Source organism: Gallinula chloropus, assembly GCF_964237585.1.
Source record: "Gallinula chloropus genome assembly, contig: HAP1_SCAFFOLD_108, whole genome shotgun sequence".
NCBI classification, from domain to species: Eukaryota; Metazoa; Chordata; class Aves; order Gruiformes; family Rallidae; genus Gallinula; species Gallinula chloropus.
Window position 1 is genome coordinate 51778 of NW_028168151.1, and position 17209 is coordinate 68986.

The window sequence follows — 17209 nt, forward strand, 5'->3', positions numbered from 1 at the left end:
ATTGGTGGGATCAGGAGGCACTGAAAATAAGAAAACACTTATGAAATATTGTAATCAGTAGTGGCCTTGGGATAAATTAGAAGATGGGGCTCAATGGAACATTAGATTATAACACCTTATTACAATTGATGTTATTTCTAAGAAGAGAAGGAAAATGGGATGAAGTTACATATCTGGATATGTTTTACACCCTCCAAAACCATCCAGAGTGGCAAAGGGAGTGTGGATTAGTCCCACCACAAGATCCTATGGTACTAGCACTCGAGAGGGAGAATAAAAAACACAAAGGTAAACTGAGGGGGTGTTGCTCGACGTGCAGTATAGGGCAGAGGTGTACCAGACCCGATAAAATTTACCAGGTACCAGAACAGGATCTGAACGATATTTTTAAGCCTCCCCCTTGGCTGCAGGAACAGGATGAGGACTCGGATGCAGCTTATACTTCTCAGCAAGTTATAGAGTCTATTTTCCGCACGTCAATCTCACCTCTTTCCGGGGTGTAAACCTGACTCGCACGTTGTAGCGCTGTCCCGGAGTCAGGGTCCCGGCCGAGGGCAGCACCTGGAAGACACAGCGCTTGTTCTTCCACTGCCTCAGCAGCTTTTGTTTAATGTAAAGTGGCAAATACTTGTCCACCTGGGCACAGGAAGGAACCTTGTGAGGTCTCTTTGGGCTGTGAGGACAGACCCTCAAGTTCCCACAGTGCTCTGAGACACCGTCACAGTGCCAAGAGCACCCACATCCAGACCAGATGTGGCCACTACAGCCTAGAACTGGAGGGAAAACCTGTGGGCAGGGCAGGCACACGGGCAGGCACCATACTTGGAGGAGGACGAATGGGTGAAGGTGGCAGAGAAGTGAAGCATCAGCTGCTCCACAAGTCCAGGTGAACCAGCCTTGCTCCATACCCTCCAATCTCCCTCCCACGAGCCGTCCCCACGCGGTGAGGCACCCACAGCGGCAGAAAAGGCACGAGAGGCACAGAAAACCCAACCGAGAAGTTACGTGTCCCGCGTCGTCTCTTCCTCCTTTTCACAATGGGCTCATTCACGGTGATGGAACAGGGGACCTGGAGTTGGTTGTGGAGCTGGATGGTTGCTTCCTGACTCTGTCCACACTGGACAGCAGCAAACTCCAGTCTGTCCCTGGACACGCAGACGGATGGCTCAGCCACACTGGCACGCAGACGGATGGGAAATGTGGGGCCTTCTTCTGCCTAGTGAGGGGCAGAGCATCCAGCTGAAGGTCCAGGCAACATCTGCTGCTGCCCCCAACCTGACAGCTGCCTCAAAAGGCCGTGCTGGCACAGGGAGGTGAGGAAGGATGCAGTACCTTGATGGGCAGGACAACATTCACTTCTCCCACCGGCAGGTTGGCACTCTGCGGGTCAAAGCTCACTTGAAAGGTCTCTGTCTCACAGAAGGGCAGGTTCTTCACGCAGCCCAGATCCACACTAAAACCTTGAATGGGTGAAAATAAAGCAGCTGAGATACACCAGCATCGTGAAATTGGTCACAAGTATGTTCAGACCGTATGGGTGTCCACAGGACTGTCAGGCAGAAGGACCCTTTGTGTCTCCAGAGAAGACAGCCACTCCTTCTCTCTTGTCACCGCTCAAAGAGAAAGGAATTTCACAGCCTGAATTCAAGACCCGCAGGGTAAAACGGAAACCCATCAGCTGAGGAGCACCAGCAATTCCTTCACCAGGCCCCCAGGAAGGATGCGCAGATCTCTCCAAAGAACTTCCAGGGAAGATTCCCCTGTGCTGTGGTGCTGCTTGGAAGACAATTTAGAGGAGACACCTGACCACCCTTCAGACGCAGCAAGTCACCATCTGATGGTCCTCAAGGACCTGTTTTGAAAGCCTGTTTTGACCTCACAGGCTGTTGTCTCAAGAGAGGCTAAAGCAGCACTGTGCCATTACGAACTCTAAACAAAGCACTTCCAAAGCACCAAGGGTCCCATCTGCTCCCAACACAAGCTCATGGAGCGCACAAAGACACTCAGGAGATGCTCCTGGTAGCCAAGAGCAGAAGATGCTGAGAGGTGACCAAGGTGATCAGCCCACGGAGCCCCCGCAATGAAGCGTCAGGGCAGCCCAGGTGGCTGCACACTGCGGGCCAGGAGAGTTCTGGCTGCAGAGCACCGAGCAGGGGGAGGAAGGAAGAGAAAACGATGCAAAAGAGCACTCAAAACCCTTCCCCGTGGCCCCAGCTCATCTGTCAGAGACAGGTCCTTCAAGCCCGCGGGAAGTCTCTCCAGCATGGGTTACCGGTGCCACACAGAGCCCGTCCGTCGGCGCAGAAGGACGTGGGGAGCTGCCCGGGGTTGGTGATCTTCACGACGTGCGTGTGGATGTCACCAAGAACGACGTGGCCAAAGTCCAGGATGTACTCGGGCAGCTCCACTCTGGAAGGAGAAGCAAGGAGAGTCCTTAAGGTGGAGGAGGATGCAAACAAAGCAGGTGCTTCTGTAGTCACTGCTGGAGAAACTCCAGCCCATGAAGCCCAAGGTCTGATCTTCTGCTAAGAAGACTTTGGTACGTCACGGGGCACCCAGGTCCAAGCTTTTATCAGCTACTAACAGGTTCTTAGAATAAAATGAGTTTAAACAGACACTGGGCACAACTCCTCTGCTGTGAAAAGCCACTGGAAAAAAGTCCTCAGGCTGCTCAATGGTAGCACGTCCAAACTGTCAGGACCAACCCCCTTCTCAAGTCCCCAGCTATTCCCAGAGACAAGGAGCTCCCAGGAGCAGGGGCGCACCACTGTGCGCTACCATCAGAGCACAGGGGCCCTACTAACTTGAGAAGCCTCCGACGAGCACACTGGTCAAAGGCAGCGTCCTCTGGGGAACCGGAGGAGAGAGCTTTCTGCTGCTCCAGGGCGTGCTGCTCTATCAGCATGTTCTCCATCTCCATCTGCAGCCCAACGTCCAGCTGAGGAAAACAAAGACAGTGGCTGGTTAGCAAAGGGAAGTTAATCCCACCCTGCTCTTGGTAAGAAGCAGGAAGAAGTCCTTCACTCTGAGGGTGGTGAGACCCTGGCACAGCTTGCCCAAGGAGGTGGTGGAGGCTTCATGCCTGAAGACATTCAAGGATGAAGCTTTGAGCAACCTGATTTACTTAAAGGTGTCCCTACTCGCTGCAGGGGGTAGATGGCCTCTGCATGTCCCTGCCAATACAGTCTATGATGGGGTCCTTCTGTCCAGCTGCTCAGAATCTGCCAGGACCATATCTGAAGGGAGATGAACTCCAGCACCTTCGCCTGCTCAGCCACCCTTATGCAAGCTGATCTGACCAAACAAGTCAAGGACCTGCCAGAGCTCCAACTAGCTGCCTGTCCCCAGCTGCTGCCAGGGCAGCTCAGACAAAAGCTCTCTCCATGAGGGAACCACATCAGCGCTGACAGCTCTTGGAGACACATCTCAGTTGCTTGAGCACAGTCTTCAGGACCTCCCACTCGGGCACTCAGGAAGCTCAGGCACCCACGGGAAGGACTACTACCAGAGGAGCCCCATGTTTGTGGCCAGCCCAGGGGAGCCAGCTGCAAGGGGGACAAGTGACACAGGGAGAGGGTGGCCCCTGCCAAACAGGGCAGCAGCCGGTCTCACCACAGTGCCAGAGTCGTCCATGGGTGGCTCGCTGGCCGTGGCCTCCCCGACAACCACCGCGTCGTCTCTCTGGCTGCCTCCTCCAAGCTTTTCTTTTGCCTCTTTGAGGATGTGCTCATAGTTCTCATTTCCTGAAGGAAGAAAACAGCCACAAATAGAAGTGTGGGCGCAGCGGCGTCCCCGTTAAAGCTGGGAAGCTCCACACCCCCAGTGTTGGCCCTTCCCACAAACACATTCCTCCAGCAACGCATGGAAAGAGGATGCTGCTTTTCTTCTATGTTCTCTCCCACCCATCTTCCTCCACACAAGGGAGCATCTCATCCCCCCCACCCCTGCCCAAATCCCTGCCAGCCCACATTACAGCTTTCCCCAACACTGCTTTCTAGCTGTCCTCTTTATCCAGGCCACCAACAGATGACACTGGCCAGGATGGCTCTCTGGAGCAAAGCCCATGTGCTTCTAGAAAGCAACCAGAAGAACAACAGCCCTGAAACCTCCAGGCTTGGTGGAGGTGGGTGTGAGCTGCCCTATGAGCATGACGACACAGGGGGACAGAAAAAGACCCCCAGGGGACCTCCCCGAGGAGCAGTCAGACAATGCTCACCTTTGATTCTCCTCGGAAGGTCCAAATAAATCCTGGGAAAATTCCCCTCTCCTTTCAGCCTGATCTCTTCTGGCTCCAGGTGACCCACTTGGATCTGGAAGGTCCGGCAGAAGACTCCAGGCACTCCCGGCAGGTGATAGACAGTGAGCACTTGCTCTCTGCCAGGTCCAATGTAACCCTGGAGGTGTGGAAGAAGAGGAGGGGAATTCAACCAGAGGGCTTGGCGGAGGGGTGGCTCAGACCACCGGTAAGCTGAGATGAGAAGGCACCTTGCAGGTTCTCACACAACACATCGCCTTCCAGCTTCCCTGCATCCAAAAGCTCAAGTCTCCTACACAGGGCTGTGGTTTGTCCTCCTGCCAACACTGCCCACCCTCTGCCAGACCCAAGCAGCAAAGAAAAGCCCTTCTGCCAGCTGCTGTGGAGGAGGAGCGGCGTGCCCAAACTCTCAGCAGGGCCAGCAGCTCCTGTCACGGCACTGCAGTGGCTCCCAGGCTGGTGTCCAAGAGCCTGACTTCTTACTCATGAGCCCAACCAACAGCTCCTGCCTGGGTGGTTACACCGAGGGTACATGGCACGATCTAGACTCACAGTGACCTGCAAACTTACACCCCTGGAAAAGCAGAGGCAGAGGCTCGGACGAGCTCCAGGGATGAAGGGGTTCCCCACAAATCCCCTCCTCACTGGGCTCCTAGAGAAGAGCTGTCTGAGCCTGGAGTTGGGCTCATGCCAAGCAGGTTGAGAGCCAATACAAACAGGTGGCAACACTGCTCAGGGGACAGGGCACAGACACAGCTCTTCTCAGCTCACTGGGCTGGACCTTCAGCTCCCTGCTCGCCCCCCCACGCTGCAGGGAGAAGCTGCTGAGCAGGACACATCCTGCCTCTTGGTCCCCGGAGCCCCGGACTCCAGCTCCCAACACGGCATCTGCAAAAGCAAGTCCTGCCAAGCTGCTTGCACAGCAGCAACTGCCCAGGGCCAAGCAGAGCCGTGTCCTCTGGAGCAGTGAAACCCCTGGAGACTGGCACAAGGACATATGAAAGCCATTTGGCCTCCTCTTCCCATTGCCAGGAGGGACACGGATAGGAATGCTGCTTCAGCTGAGGGATCCAGGCAGAACCCAGGCACTGGGACAGGGGATGCTACGAGCTGGAGGAGCGAGGGGCCGGCGCGAGTTCCGACACAGGAGCTGCGTGCCCAAGAGAGGGACTATTTACATCCTTAGTGCTGACAGGAGGCAGGCAGGGACCTGGAGGAAGTCCTGTCCCACCACCCAACCCTGAGGGGAAGGAGACGCTCAGGAGACCTTGCACCATCCTGCTCCAGTGCCGCTACCAGCACAACTTCACCTGGTACAACTAGGACTCTGCTTGCCCAACCTTTTGTTCCTCCCCTATAACCCCCTCCTGGGCAGCCTGATGTGGAGCCAGCGTCAACCCCTCGTGCTACTCACGGTGCTGGGCAGGACCAGGGGCACGCCAGGCTGAGGACTGTCCGTGGTGGCCGTGCTGGGGCTCAGCACCACGTAGGTGAATCCCATCTTCCCGCTGTTCCGCAGGGTGACCTCTGATTTGGTGACTTCGGTAAACAGCTGGAGAGAAGACAGAGGGGCGGGAAACTGAGGACACACATCTGGATGTTGGCAATCTCCTCCTGCTGACACTGGGATGAGAGCCGATGGACACAACACAAGAGAGAGGCAGAGGAAGAGGGACGGGCACCTGACTCTCCCAGGCCAACCTGAGGAACCCACGCAGGTATTTATGGCAGCGCGCAGAGGTGCAGCAACCACCACAAAAAGCTCAGTAATAAACTGGGGGATGCCCCACTGCTGGAAACATCTGGTCAGGCTGGATGAGGCTCTGAGCAGCCTGACCTAGTGGAAGATGTCCCTGCTCAGTGAAGGTGGACAAGATGACCTCTAAGGTCCCTTCCAACCCAAACTGTTCTAGGATTTTAAGATACAAGTCCTCAGCACTTTAAGGCGTCATCTGACAGCCAGCTGAAACACAAAGGAGGACCATGGCTCCCACCAGGAAGCTTCTTCTGTTACCAGCCCCCTTGAGCTGGGGGTGCTCAGTGGTCTGGACAGCAACCCTTAACTAGTGCCAAGGACCTTCTTGGCCGAGCCCCTATTCAGTCTCTAATCCATCTCCAGTGAGCTTAGTTCCCTCGGACTTCCCCCGCTTCTCGGATTGATGGAGCCCTGGATGGAGCCCTGGATGGAGCAGAGCCTCTGCAAAGGCTCCAAGGAAATTCAGGACAGATCAAGGCAACTGCCCCATCCAGCATGGCCAGCCCACCGTGCTCTCAGTCACCATCCCTTGACCCACTTGTAGGGCATCACTTGTCTTTACGAGGCAGCCACGTACTTGCTGGGATGCCTGGATTCTGCTGGCACTGACAGAGAGGCACTAAGGAGGCATTTCAGAAGGAAAGGGATTTGCAGAGCTTCCAGGGACAGCAAACCAAGGACACGGGGCAAGATGTACAGGGCCAACAGCTGGCAATGTTGGGGGGGCTGACTGAAAAGAGGTAAAATGGGGATTGTTCTGGGACATTCTCTCACACGGTGACTGAAGCCCACAGTAACATTGTTCCTGGTTCCTTTTGTTGGTCTATGGAGAGCACTGAAAGAGACCATCTCCTTGGACCCCAGGATCCGGGAGCGGATCTGCAGATGGATGTCTCAGGGCACAACTCCCTGGAGATCACCGCCTGCCCTGGGAGCCAGAGTTCATTGAAGAGGAGGGATTCCCAGCTTCAGGAAGGGCAATGGAGATGACCATTAAAACCAGCTTGGACACAGGACCTGTCGCCCCAAAGCTGCACCTCCAAGCCAAACAACCAAAGAAGCCAGTGAGAGTCCTGGACCTCGGTGGGCAGCCACCTGCCAGGGATGGTCTCAAGGATTCCTGCCAAGAGAAGTGCCTGGTACCTGCAGCCCGCAGTCCATCTCCGTGCTGTCCAGGAGGTAGTGGATGAGCGAGGCCTCCCCACGCAGCGCAACCTCATAGGTCGGGCCTCCCTCCACGCGGCACAGCGCCGTGACGCGGGCAATGATGTCTGCATGGCCAGAGAAGGTGACCCTGACCCGCTCGCTCTCGCCCGGCTGCAGCACGCCGTACAGCGGCAGGATGTGGAAAACCTGGAGGAAGGGGAAGAGACACTGAGACATCAGGTGTGGAAATGGGTGCAGGAGAGGAGGGAGCCACTGCTTGCAGCAAAGGACAGACGTGGCTGGAGGGCCTCTTCCTCAAACCCAGTCTCATCCTGCAGCCACCCTGCCTAAAAGTGGAAAGACCATGGGGAAAATCTTCTCCCATACTCAGTAATGAATGCGTAAGCTGGGGGAGGCAACGCTGGTGGGAGGTGTAGAAAATCACCTACCTCTGTTTCCAGGGTGTCATCTGCATCTGGTGGCTGTGGGACAGAATCCCCCACCCCTGCCAGGGCTTCAAGTGGTTCCTCCACACTCCCATTCCCGAGGATGCTCTCTGAAGGTGCTGGGCACTCCAGCTGAGCTCCCTCCTCCTTTGGTGGTTTGGCTTTTGTGAAAGAATTTGGTGTTGGAGGAGTTAACCTGGAAAATAACAAAGCTTTGATGGTGGAGCTGCAGTGGGAAGGAGGGAGGGCAGCAGGAGCAGCTCCTTGGCAGGATCCGGCACCAAGGTGGGAGCTCAGCAGCTCCATAAGTGGGTCAGAGCAGGTCAGTGCTTGGGAACGATGCCGGTATAGCGGCAGTGCCGGCAGCCGGGTGCAAGGAGCAGCAGATGGGGACAGGGGTGAACACCTCACCAGGGTGGGGAGCGTGGCAGCAAAGGGAGACACACACGAACCCTGCAACAAGCCCAGACTGGAGGGCAAAGGGACAGAGCCAGGCAGCCATGGGCTGGTACAGACCCAGCAGCACCCTCCCAAAAGCACCTGCCACCCCAGACCATGCCTTCCCCACCTGCAGAGCCACGGCAAGAAGTTCTGTGGCTCAGCCAGACATAGATGCAGAACATCTCCCCAAGAGTGACCCACAGCCGCGGGTCGGTACGAGCAAGCAGCGACGCTGGTGGCTTTTTGTACGTGTAACAAGGCAGGATGGAGCCAGAGCTGGAATGGAGCCGGGGCTGGGGTGGGTTGGAGCCTCCAGCCTGCTGTGCCTCAACTGGACAGAGCCCAGCACTGCACGGGACACCCAGGTACCTCAGCTGCCTTCGGGCAGCCTGACTTCTTCTGGGTGAGAAGGGAGGTGCCTGTGCCAATGGGACACACGCACCGGGAGTGCCTGGAAACTCTCCAGCCACACACCGGTCTGACCACCATTCTGTCCATCTCACCGTCACCAGCCCTGACGGTTGATTCCCTCCATGTCACACCCAGTTAGTTTCATCTGATAATTTACAATACCAACAGTGCTTAACGTGGACCAGAAAAATAGATCTGACATGCTGCCCTTCTGCCGGGCTCTTAGTGAGCAATGTGAGGTGTTAATAGCTTGGAGACCGTCTTCATTTCCAGCTCTGCCACAAGGATCACATGGTGTCTCCTGAGGGACCCTGAGAGAGCACATTACCGCTTAATTAACATGCGGAGCAGAAGAGGGAGCTGTCCTAAATGGCCGCAGCGCTAACGAGCCAGCAAAGGGGCAATGCCAAACCCTTTGGAGCAGAGGATCCTGCCAGAAGGACACTCACGACCCTCAAGGCAACAGAGCTGGGTGACTCGGCATCTGCTGGAAGAACCAGCACCTGCGGGCTTGCGTCCAGCAGAGCCAATTGTTCTAGGACTCGGAAGAGCTGCCCCTCAATGGGTAACTTCGCTCCGTTTCCCGGGGCTGTATGGAAAAACCATTGGCTGCTGCAATTAAACTGCCCAGAGTCAACTTCTGACCTATGCAAGAGAGGCCACAGCGGGAAGAACCGCTCGAAAACGCCTTTAGAGATGCGCTACAGCACAACTGAGAGATTGCTCTTGGGCTTGGAAAGCACAGGCCAGTACTGGGTGGCCCTGGTGCCAAGGGACGTGGGGACAAGTCCTCCTACTGACACCTACTGCTGCACCCAAAGCCGCAGCAGAACCCACCGGAACACACAACACACAACGAGCGCCGGAACACACACAACAGCCGCTGTGTGAATGCCATGGGCAGCTGAACACATGAGAACTCAGTTCAAGGTGGCGCTTGCCTCGAGCCGTGGAAATCCCCACCTCAAGCTGTGGAAAAGCCCCACTCCCTGGGCACCTTCCCTGCCTGAAGCTGGGAGGTGCTTTTTCCACAAGGGAAAGTGAAAGGGATTTGTCGGATGCTACACAAACCATCTCAGGCTTTGCAAAGGACAAACGGGACAGCGGACGAAGAGCTTCAAGGAGAGGTACACGTACCTCAGGTGCCTTGTGGAGTCGTCCATCAGGAACAGCCAGTGGTACTGGACGGGCAGCGGGCTGCAGTTGGTCATCTGGATGTGGCGCTGGTGTTCAGTGTCACTCAAGACGCAGCCAAAGTCCAAGGTTGTGGTCTGGATATGGAGATTTGGGAAGAAGACTTCTCCCCGAATGGTGACTTGCTCCTCATGAGGGTGCTCAGGAAACTGTATCTTCAGAGTTTTCTCTGCTTCCCAACTATTCCAACCCTCTTCAAAAGCAGGGTTAAACCCGATGGAGAGATTAAGTTCCTTCCCGGTCCCCAGCTTTATGGGCTGCAAGAAGATGACGAGTATTAACCACTGGTGTGATGAAGTTCCGAGGTCTGGTGGCACAAAACGCCTCAGTGTTCAAAGTGCAACCCCAACGTGGGCTTCTTGCTTCAGCCTTCATTTTCTTTATAACGTGCCCCTGACCATGCAGCACAACTTTCTTCTCTGAGACTCTCAGGCTCACCCCCTTGTGCTCTGCACCCATAATGCAAGAGGGAAATAAATCCTGGCGTGCCCTGACTCTAGAGGAACCCCTTTGTCTTCACACTCAACATGAGCCCTAGGGCACTGTGCCCTCAGCCTGGAGAGGGCTCATCACCTGCATGGCAACGGTGGCCGTGCTTCCAACATGTCTCTAGCAGAGCCCATGTCTCACACCTCCCACCGCCAGCAGCGCAGGTGACAAGCGCCTCGGCCTTCCCAAGGGCAGAGCTGCCCCCAAAGAGAGCAAGCAGCTCTTCAGGTCACCCAAGGAGGGCTTCCAAGAGACACCTTCACCTCACGGTTGGCCCACACCTAGGTTCCTGCTCCGAGTTGTCTTAGAGCCAGGAGGTATTTCCCCAACTGAGGTGGTCTTTTCTCTCCTTTTCAAACCTGATGCTGTTCATGCCAACTGACTGCCAATTCAAAGGAATAACCACCTCTCCTGGAGGGCTTCCCAACGGAAACGCATCCCCATCCCCCTCCTTCTTCAAACCCCACCAGCGGGAAGGTCTGGGGCTGCTCACCTGGTCTGGCAGGGGCTGCTGGGACGCACTGCAGACCCAGAAGGGTTGCTCTACCATCAGGACGATGCTGAGCGGCAGGGAGGAGGTGTTTTTTAAAGAGAGAGGCTTGTACTGAAGGCTCAGGACATCGCTGGGTTGCTAAAGACAAGGGGAAAAAACAGGGAGGGGGGTGACTCACCGCCCTTCGGTGAAGTTAAGCAGTCCCACCTCTAAAAACATGGTTGCTTTGCTCACAGACCACCTCACGGGGGGGTTGGGGGGTGAGGAGGGCGCTTGGCATCCATCGGCCACAGCGACCTGCTCTCCCGCCCCAGTCCCAACACAGGAGGATGGCTGTGAGAGGCCCATGCTGTTCTTGTGGGTCCCACACACCTGGCCATGGGCTCAGCAGCTCGATTCTGCCTCCAGCTCAACACAGGCAAAATAGAGCTGGAGAGATGGACCCAACCCCACAGGGGAGAAATGATGATCTCAGTGTTGATGGCAATAGCTTGGTCCTGCTCAAACCAATGGCAAAGCCCTGAGGACTTGGAGAAGATGTTTAACTTCCTTCCCTGAAGGCCATCACACCCCTCCATGGGCTTTCAGTCCTCAGCCATGCTACTAAACACCAGGACCCAACCCAGAGACCTACCTTCTCCACCCGGGAGGACATTGCTCTGGGCGACACTTGCAGGGTGGGAGCAATGAACTCGCACGTGACAGCCACTTGCATTATCCGTCTCTTCCCAAACTGGTTCCCCACGATGGCATGACACACCAGCCGCTCCTTCACTACCTGTGGGCAAGAGTCACACGTCACCCACCAAGTGCCAGCAGCGAGCCCAGAAAACACCATGGAATTTGCAAGCCGTGGACACAGAAGGAATTTGATAGCCTGGATAAACCCATGCCATGGGATCTTGGCCATCAACCCTCCACAACTATTACACTGCCATAAAGCTACAGTCACTGGTCTCCTTGCTAGTCCTCTCTTCATGCTCCATCCTACTTATTCTGCTCTCCCAAAATCCTTAGTGCTACACCCCAACGTCCACAAAAGGCACCCACAAAGTCAGGTGGAACTGGAATAATCCCCCCCCTCCCGCAAACTGTTATCGCCACGATGTGCCCTGCTGCTCAGCATGATCATCATGCTGAAAAACATCATCTAGGTCCAACCCCCTGCCATGGGCAGGGACACCCTCCCTAGACCAGGCAGGCCAAAGCCCCATCCAACCTGGCCTTGAACCCTGCCAGGGATCCAGGGGCTTACACAGCCTTGCTGGGTAACCCATTCCCTTGATTTCTCATGGTTCTACTTCCCCAGGTTCCTCCCCCTCCACTCTTCACAAGAATCACAAGAATCTCAAGGTTGGAAGAGACCTTTGAAGATCATCGAGTCCAACCATTCCCATCCTATGCTAAACCATATCCCTAAGTACCTCATCTACCCTTTTTTTGAACACATCCAGGGATGGTGACTCAACCACCTCCCTGGGCAGCCTGTTGCAGGCCCTGACAACTCTTTCAGTAAAAAATTTTTTTCTAATATCCAATCTAAACCTGCCCTGGCACAGCTTCATGTCATTTCCCCTTGTTCTATCTTCTGTCACCTGGCTGAAGAGACCATTGCACACCTCTCTACAACCTCCCTTCAGGTAGTTGTAGGTGGTGATAAGGTCTCCCCTCAGCCTCCTCTTCTCCAGGCTAAACATCCCCAGCTCCCTCAGCCGTTCCTCGTAGGATTTGCCCTCCAGCCCCTTCACCAGCCTGGTTGCCCTTCTCTGCACTCTTCCCCCTCTGGTACAGCTCCACAAGCCAGCTCCTCCCAGGAGCCTACAGCCTTCACAACTCTTGGGTTGTACGTGCACCGCAGGGAGTTGGGCTTCTGACCAACCTCAAGAGTACCAACTTCTCAAGACCCAAAGCTACATCTGCTCCCCATGCTCTTGCCTCACAGGTGCCCTTCACAGGGCTTCCCAGTGCCCTTCTCAAGATTTCCAAGCAAGACACCCTCTCCAATGCCCTAAGCATTTTAGTTTCTTTCTTGGACCTTTTTCTCCACCTCAGCAAAACCTCGGGACTCACAACTGCACGGGGACAGTCCCACCGCAACCAACTGAGCCGGGAATCACATCTTGGAGCCTCCGCCGAGGCAACCCTTTCAAAACACCTTTCAAAACACAGCAGGAGCTTCATGCAGATTTATTCCACCTTCGCCTAAACATCTGTGCCCAGTGAGCCTGGAGCAAGGGAATGCGCCCCAGGCTTAGCTGGCAGCTCCTCTGCAGAGCTTCCCCTGGAAAGAAGGGGCCAGGAAGAAGACGACACAGCGATCCCGCTGAGCTACCCCCGCTCTGAGCTGCCATCCAAGGGCGCTGCCGGACCTGACCGCCCTTGGGACACGGGGCCGGCCGAGAGCCTGGGGTGAGCTGTTCTGGGAATACTGATACAAGTGGAACTGTCACTTCTAATGATCCCTGGGAGCAGCTTCCCCCATGGAGAACATCACTCCCACCATTCTGGCTGCTGCGCTGGGCTCGTTTTTCTCCTCCAGGACTGGGCTCTAAGCAAGCCCTCTGCCCATGTTTGTCTGCAGAGGGAAAATAACGCTGCTCCCAGACGCTCCCCTCCCTTCCCAGGGCCTTTGTTTTACTCCCTGCTTCCCCCAGAGAAATTACCTCGCGGTTTCTCAATCCACTCCCTGCCTCTGCTCCTAGGCTAAGCCTAACTTATTTTCTCTGCCCTTCCTTCCCTGTAACCCACTGTTTGCCCCTGTTCCTTCAGCCCCTATTTTGGTATGGGCAAGTTGCCTTGATGGTAGCTATAGAAACACCCCAAAAAAACCCCTTGGGAACTGATGGTGGCCAGCAAGGAGTGCAACTGGTGCTGACATGGTCACTCGGGGCGTTGAGATATTTTCTTGAAAGCACTTGTTCATATTCCCAGGGAGAAGTCAAGGGGCTGCAGGAGAAGCCCCAGTGGAGGTGATGCGATGGGGAAAGCTCAGCACCCGGGGGGGAACCTCACCTGAGGAGTGCTGGAGGAGCCTTCCAGAGTCATCTCCACAGTCTGGCCTGGCATCAGCTCCACTGTCAGGGGTTGAAGCTTAAACACGGGACTGGCAGGTCTGGAGGTCTTGGAGGAACCTTTGCCCTTGGTTTGGGTGGCAGGGAGACAATCACGACGGGGAGATGGGGGGGAACCTTCCATTCTCCAATAGAGCTGATGGATGCGTCGTCCTGCGTTCGTTATCTTGAAGCGGTAACAACAGGGACGTAGGCTAGAAGAGAAGCAGAGATGGAAAATGGCTCAGGAACTGCCTCTTCCCAGCACCCACCTGGCTTCAGTGCCCCACTGGCCTTATCTGACCACTCACCCAGCAACAAATCCACCTCCAAAACCACTGACCCAGCTCAAAGTTACACCAAGAGCCAGACCCTGGTTGCCCCTAAGTTTATCAGCATCCAGCAGCCGGTCTGTTTGCGCAGACCAACCCACCCAACCTCAGGAGACTTCTCCTCCATTCAGGGCCGGTCCTGCAGCCACCATGGCTGCTCCGTGCTGTGGCAGCTGGCAGAAGAGACAGCAAGGAAAACAGGCAGGAGAAGGGAGGAAAGAGTATCTACATCTGATAGAGAGCAGCCTGGCAGGGGACAGGAGAGAGACAGCAAGCTCAGAGATGATACAGGGCAAAGACAAATTCTGCTGCTCCTCCCGGACTCCCTGGGGCAGAAGGGAAACCGAACAGCGCTGGTAACTTAGCCAAGGAGTTGCTAACAAGCTACTGCCAAGGTTCTCTGCCGCTGCCAGACGATACTCCACAGCCAGTGAAGAAGCCAGCAAGGCTACTGCAAAAAGTACTCTGTACTGTGTTTCTACTTGTAATGTCACGTTTCCCTGCTGGAGGCTTCTGGAACCTGCTGTTTTCTTCCAAATCTTAACTCCATCAAGCCAGAAAATACATGGATTCTGACCCAGGGCAAGTCGGGAAACATTTCCCAACTGGTGTCTGGCTCAGTGGCTTTCTGAGGGAATCGAACAACTTGAAAACCGCCCAGAAAACATTTCTAAAGGAGTTCCTGGGGCTTCAGTGGCACCGAGCCAGGACTTGGAGTGCTGGAGGAGAACCGGCCCCAAGGATTTCAGCAGAACTCCTCCTTGCTGGGCCCACAGTAGAGCCCGGAGCAGACAGATAACTTACCTGAAGTGGGGGCCCAAGTTGAGCTCCGGAGCAAGTGGTTTGTCCGTGACGATGGTGGTGCCAATGCCGAAAGCCCGGATCAGGACGTTGTAGCTGTGGCTGTTCTCTATGGACACGATCACCTTGTCCTTGAATTGTTCAATGTCATCCAAGTTTGCTATGACAGTCACAGCCACCTTGGTCTCGGGGGGGATCACTCCTTTACTGGGCTCAATCCTGCAGCGCGAGCGTTTGCCAGCCTGTAAGACACGGCAGACGCTAAGTGAGCACGGACACCACGGACCCTGCTCTCTTCTGGGGTGCAGGAGAAAGGACTAAAGACATGAGGGTAAATCCATAAAGGCTTCGTTTCCCTAAATCCAAGCGTCTGGAAACAGCAACTATGCTGGAGCTTGTATTGCACCCTCCTTTAACAGACCCACTTCTTTAACCCTGTTTTGCCCAGCCCAAGGGATGCTCATCCTTGGGAGAAGCTTTATTCCCCTCCAGCCTCCCCTAGGGAGAGCACACCAAGGCAAGCTGCATCTCTCCTGGCTTCCCCACAGACGGGTTTGCACAAAGGCTCAAGGCCAGGACTGCTCAAACCCCACTGCAGCAGCCATGCAGCCGGGGGATATGGCCGAGAGCCTGAAGGATAAACTCTGCCAAACGGGTTGAGCAAAATCCTGATGCCCAAAGTCTTCTTTCCCCAAGAGTTGGGCAGTGCTTCCCAACAGCCCCCCCAGGACTGAAGCACTCCGTTCCCACTGATCATCAGCCGCAGTGAGGTGCCCTGGCACTCTCTGCTTCGGGAAATCCAGCTCTGAATGTTTACAGAGGGGCAGTGAAGAAACAAGCAGGAAGAAACCTGCCAGCTGTGCCCTGTGGGCACGGCCCCAGCTTCCTCTCTCTTCCTCTTGTTTTTTCCAGATTGCCCTTTACAGATGGGGCGATCAGGGCACTGGACCCCCCAGTCCTTCTAAAGTCACATTCACAGGGAGCAAGCTGGCAGCAGAGCAATGGTCTCCATCACCAGGAGGAGCTTGAAACAGACGCAGAGAGAGCAGGGAGATGATCAGGAAAACCGTGCTCCTTTCAGGAGAAAAAGGCTACGGGCTTCTCTTCATCTCAGAGCTCCAAATACACAGCTCAGAGCAAAACACCTCCCACAATGTAAAGCCAGAACTTGTGAAAAGGACCTGGCATCAATTTCTGCTCAACCATCCAGGAAAACTCCCTGCCTCCCTGAGGGGTCCCCCAGTGCTGGGCTTCTCTTGCTGCGCTGCGGTGGAATACCTTGCTGCTCTCTCAGATAGCGACATGGAAACATCACGTGCAAAAATCAAGTCCCAGGCTGCTATGGAGCCATCATTTCTGTTGGGAAATATCCCCACAGATACTTACCACCTCTGCCCGGAAGGACGCAGGGATAACACTCTGGTTGGAGAGGTAGAGAGTGCGAGAAGCGTCCGCCAGAACTTGGATATCGCCAAAATCGATCTTGCTGGGATACACGTGGACAACTGGTCCCTCTCCAATGGCCTTCAAGCTGATGTCCTGTCCAGGTAGGGAAGATTAAAAAAACAAAGGCAAGGGAAAGTTTAAAGAAGAGATGGCTCTCAGGGCACCCCTAGACTGGAGGGTGATTACGGCTGTCGGTCGTTTGAGGTGTTGTAACACTGATGCAGAAGGCCTGGAGCAAGTGTGGGATCTACAGTGATCCCATCAGGAAGCCACAGGCCCCTGTTACTGGGGGATAAAGAAAACCAGCTCCCCACACTTGTATTTTCCCCCTTGCTCAGCTCTCCTTCCTCTACCCCATGCCTGCTCCTGCCCCTTTTCTTGCTCCCGCTCCTTTTCCCGCTGGATCTTGCCCCAAACTGTCCTCTAGGACTTCCAGACAGCCACACTTGGCCGGTAACTTCTTCCGCATCCCCCACAAAGCTGCCCCCTGAAAACCAGCGCGAGCCCCCAGCAAAGCAGGCTCTTGGCAGCAGAGATCACGTCCGTTGGCTGCCTCTCGGTGCTGCCTCTGGGCACTCCCAGTACTACAGGAACAAGAGATTCATTATTCATTCTGTCCCTCAAGCAGGATTGCTTTTCTCTCCAGAGCCTGAGACCCTCCAAGTTTTCTTCTTGTAAAGGCCATGGTAGGAGGAGGAAGACGGGTTCCTGTGCTGAGCCACCTTCTCACAGCGCTAAAAACCAGGGAACTTCATCTGCTCTGGTTGGACTTCACCAGTTCCGAATCATAGAACGGTCTGGCTTGGAAGGGACCTCAAGGACCAGAGAGCTCCAACACCCTGCCACAGGCAGGGCCAACAACCTCCATGCCTGGAGCTACACAAGGTTGCCCAGGGCCCCATCCAACACTCCCTTGAACACTCCCAAGGATGGGGCACCCACCCCTTCT

General features: G+C 55.3%; 1 protein-coding gene and 1 long non-coding RNA gene across 2 annotated transcripts; both read right to left on the reverse strand.

Annotated features, from left to right (window-relative positions):
• Positions 1 to 486: 486 nt before the first annotated feature.
• On the reverse strand, positions 487 to 1379 carry LOC311204755. Its single transcript, XR_014618111.1, has 3 exons — positions 1333 to 1379; positions 995 to 1216; positions 487 to 561 (listed from the first exon to the last, which is right to left on the reverse strand). It is a non-coding gene; the product is annotated as an uncharacterized lncRNA (long non-coding RNA).
• Positions 1380 to 2237: 858 nt separating this feature from the next.
• LOC311204756 (hydrocephalus-inducing protein-like) lies at positions 2238 to 9666 on the reverse strand (the record flags this gene model as incomplete). Its single annotated transcript, XM_084281120.1, has 8 exons — positions 2238 to 2409; positions 2805 to 2938; positions 3613 to 3743; positions 4217 to 4394; positions 5670 to 5807; positions 7155 to 7364; positions 7607 to 7799; positions 9593 to 9666. The coding sequence occupies 8 exons, from the start codon at positions 9664 to 9666 to the stop codon at positions 2238 to 2240; spliced, it is 1230 nt and encodes a 409-aa protein (XP_084137246.1).
• Positions 9667 to 17209: the final 7543 nt, after the last annotated feature.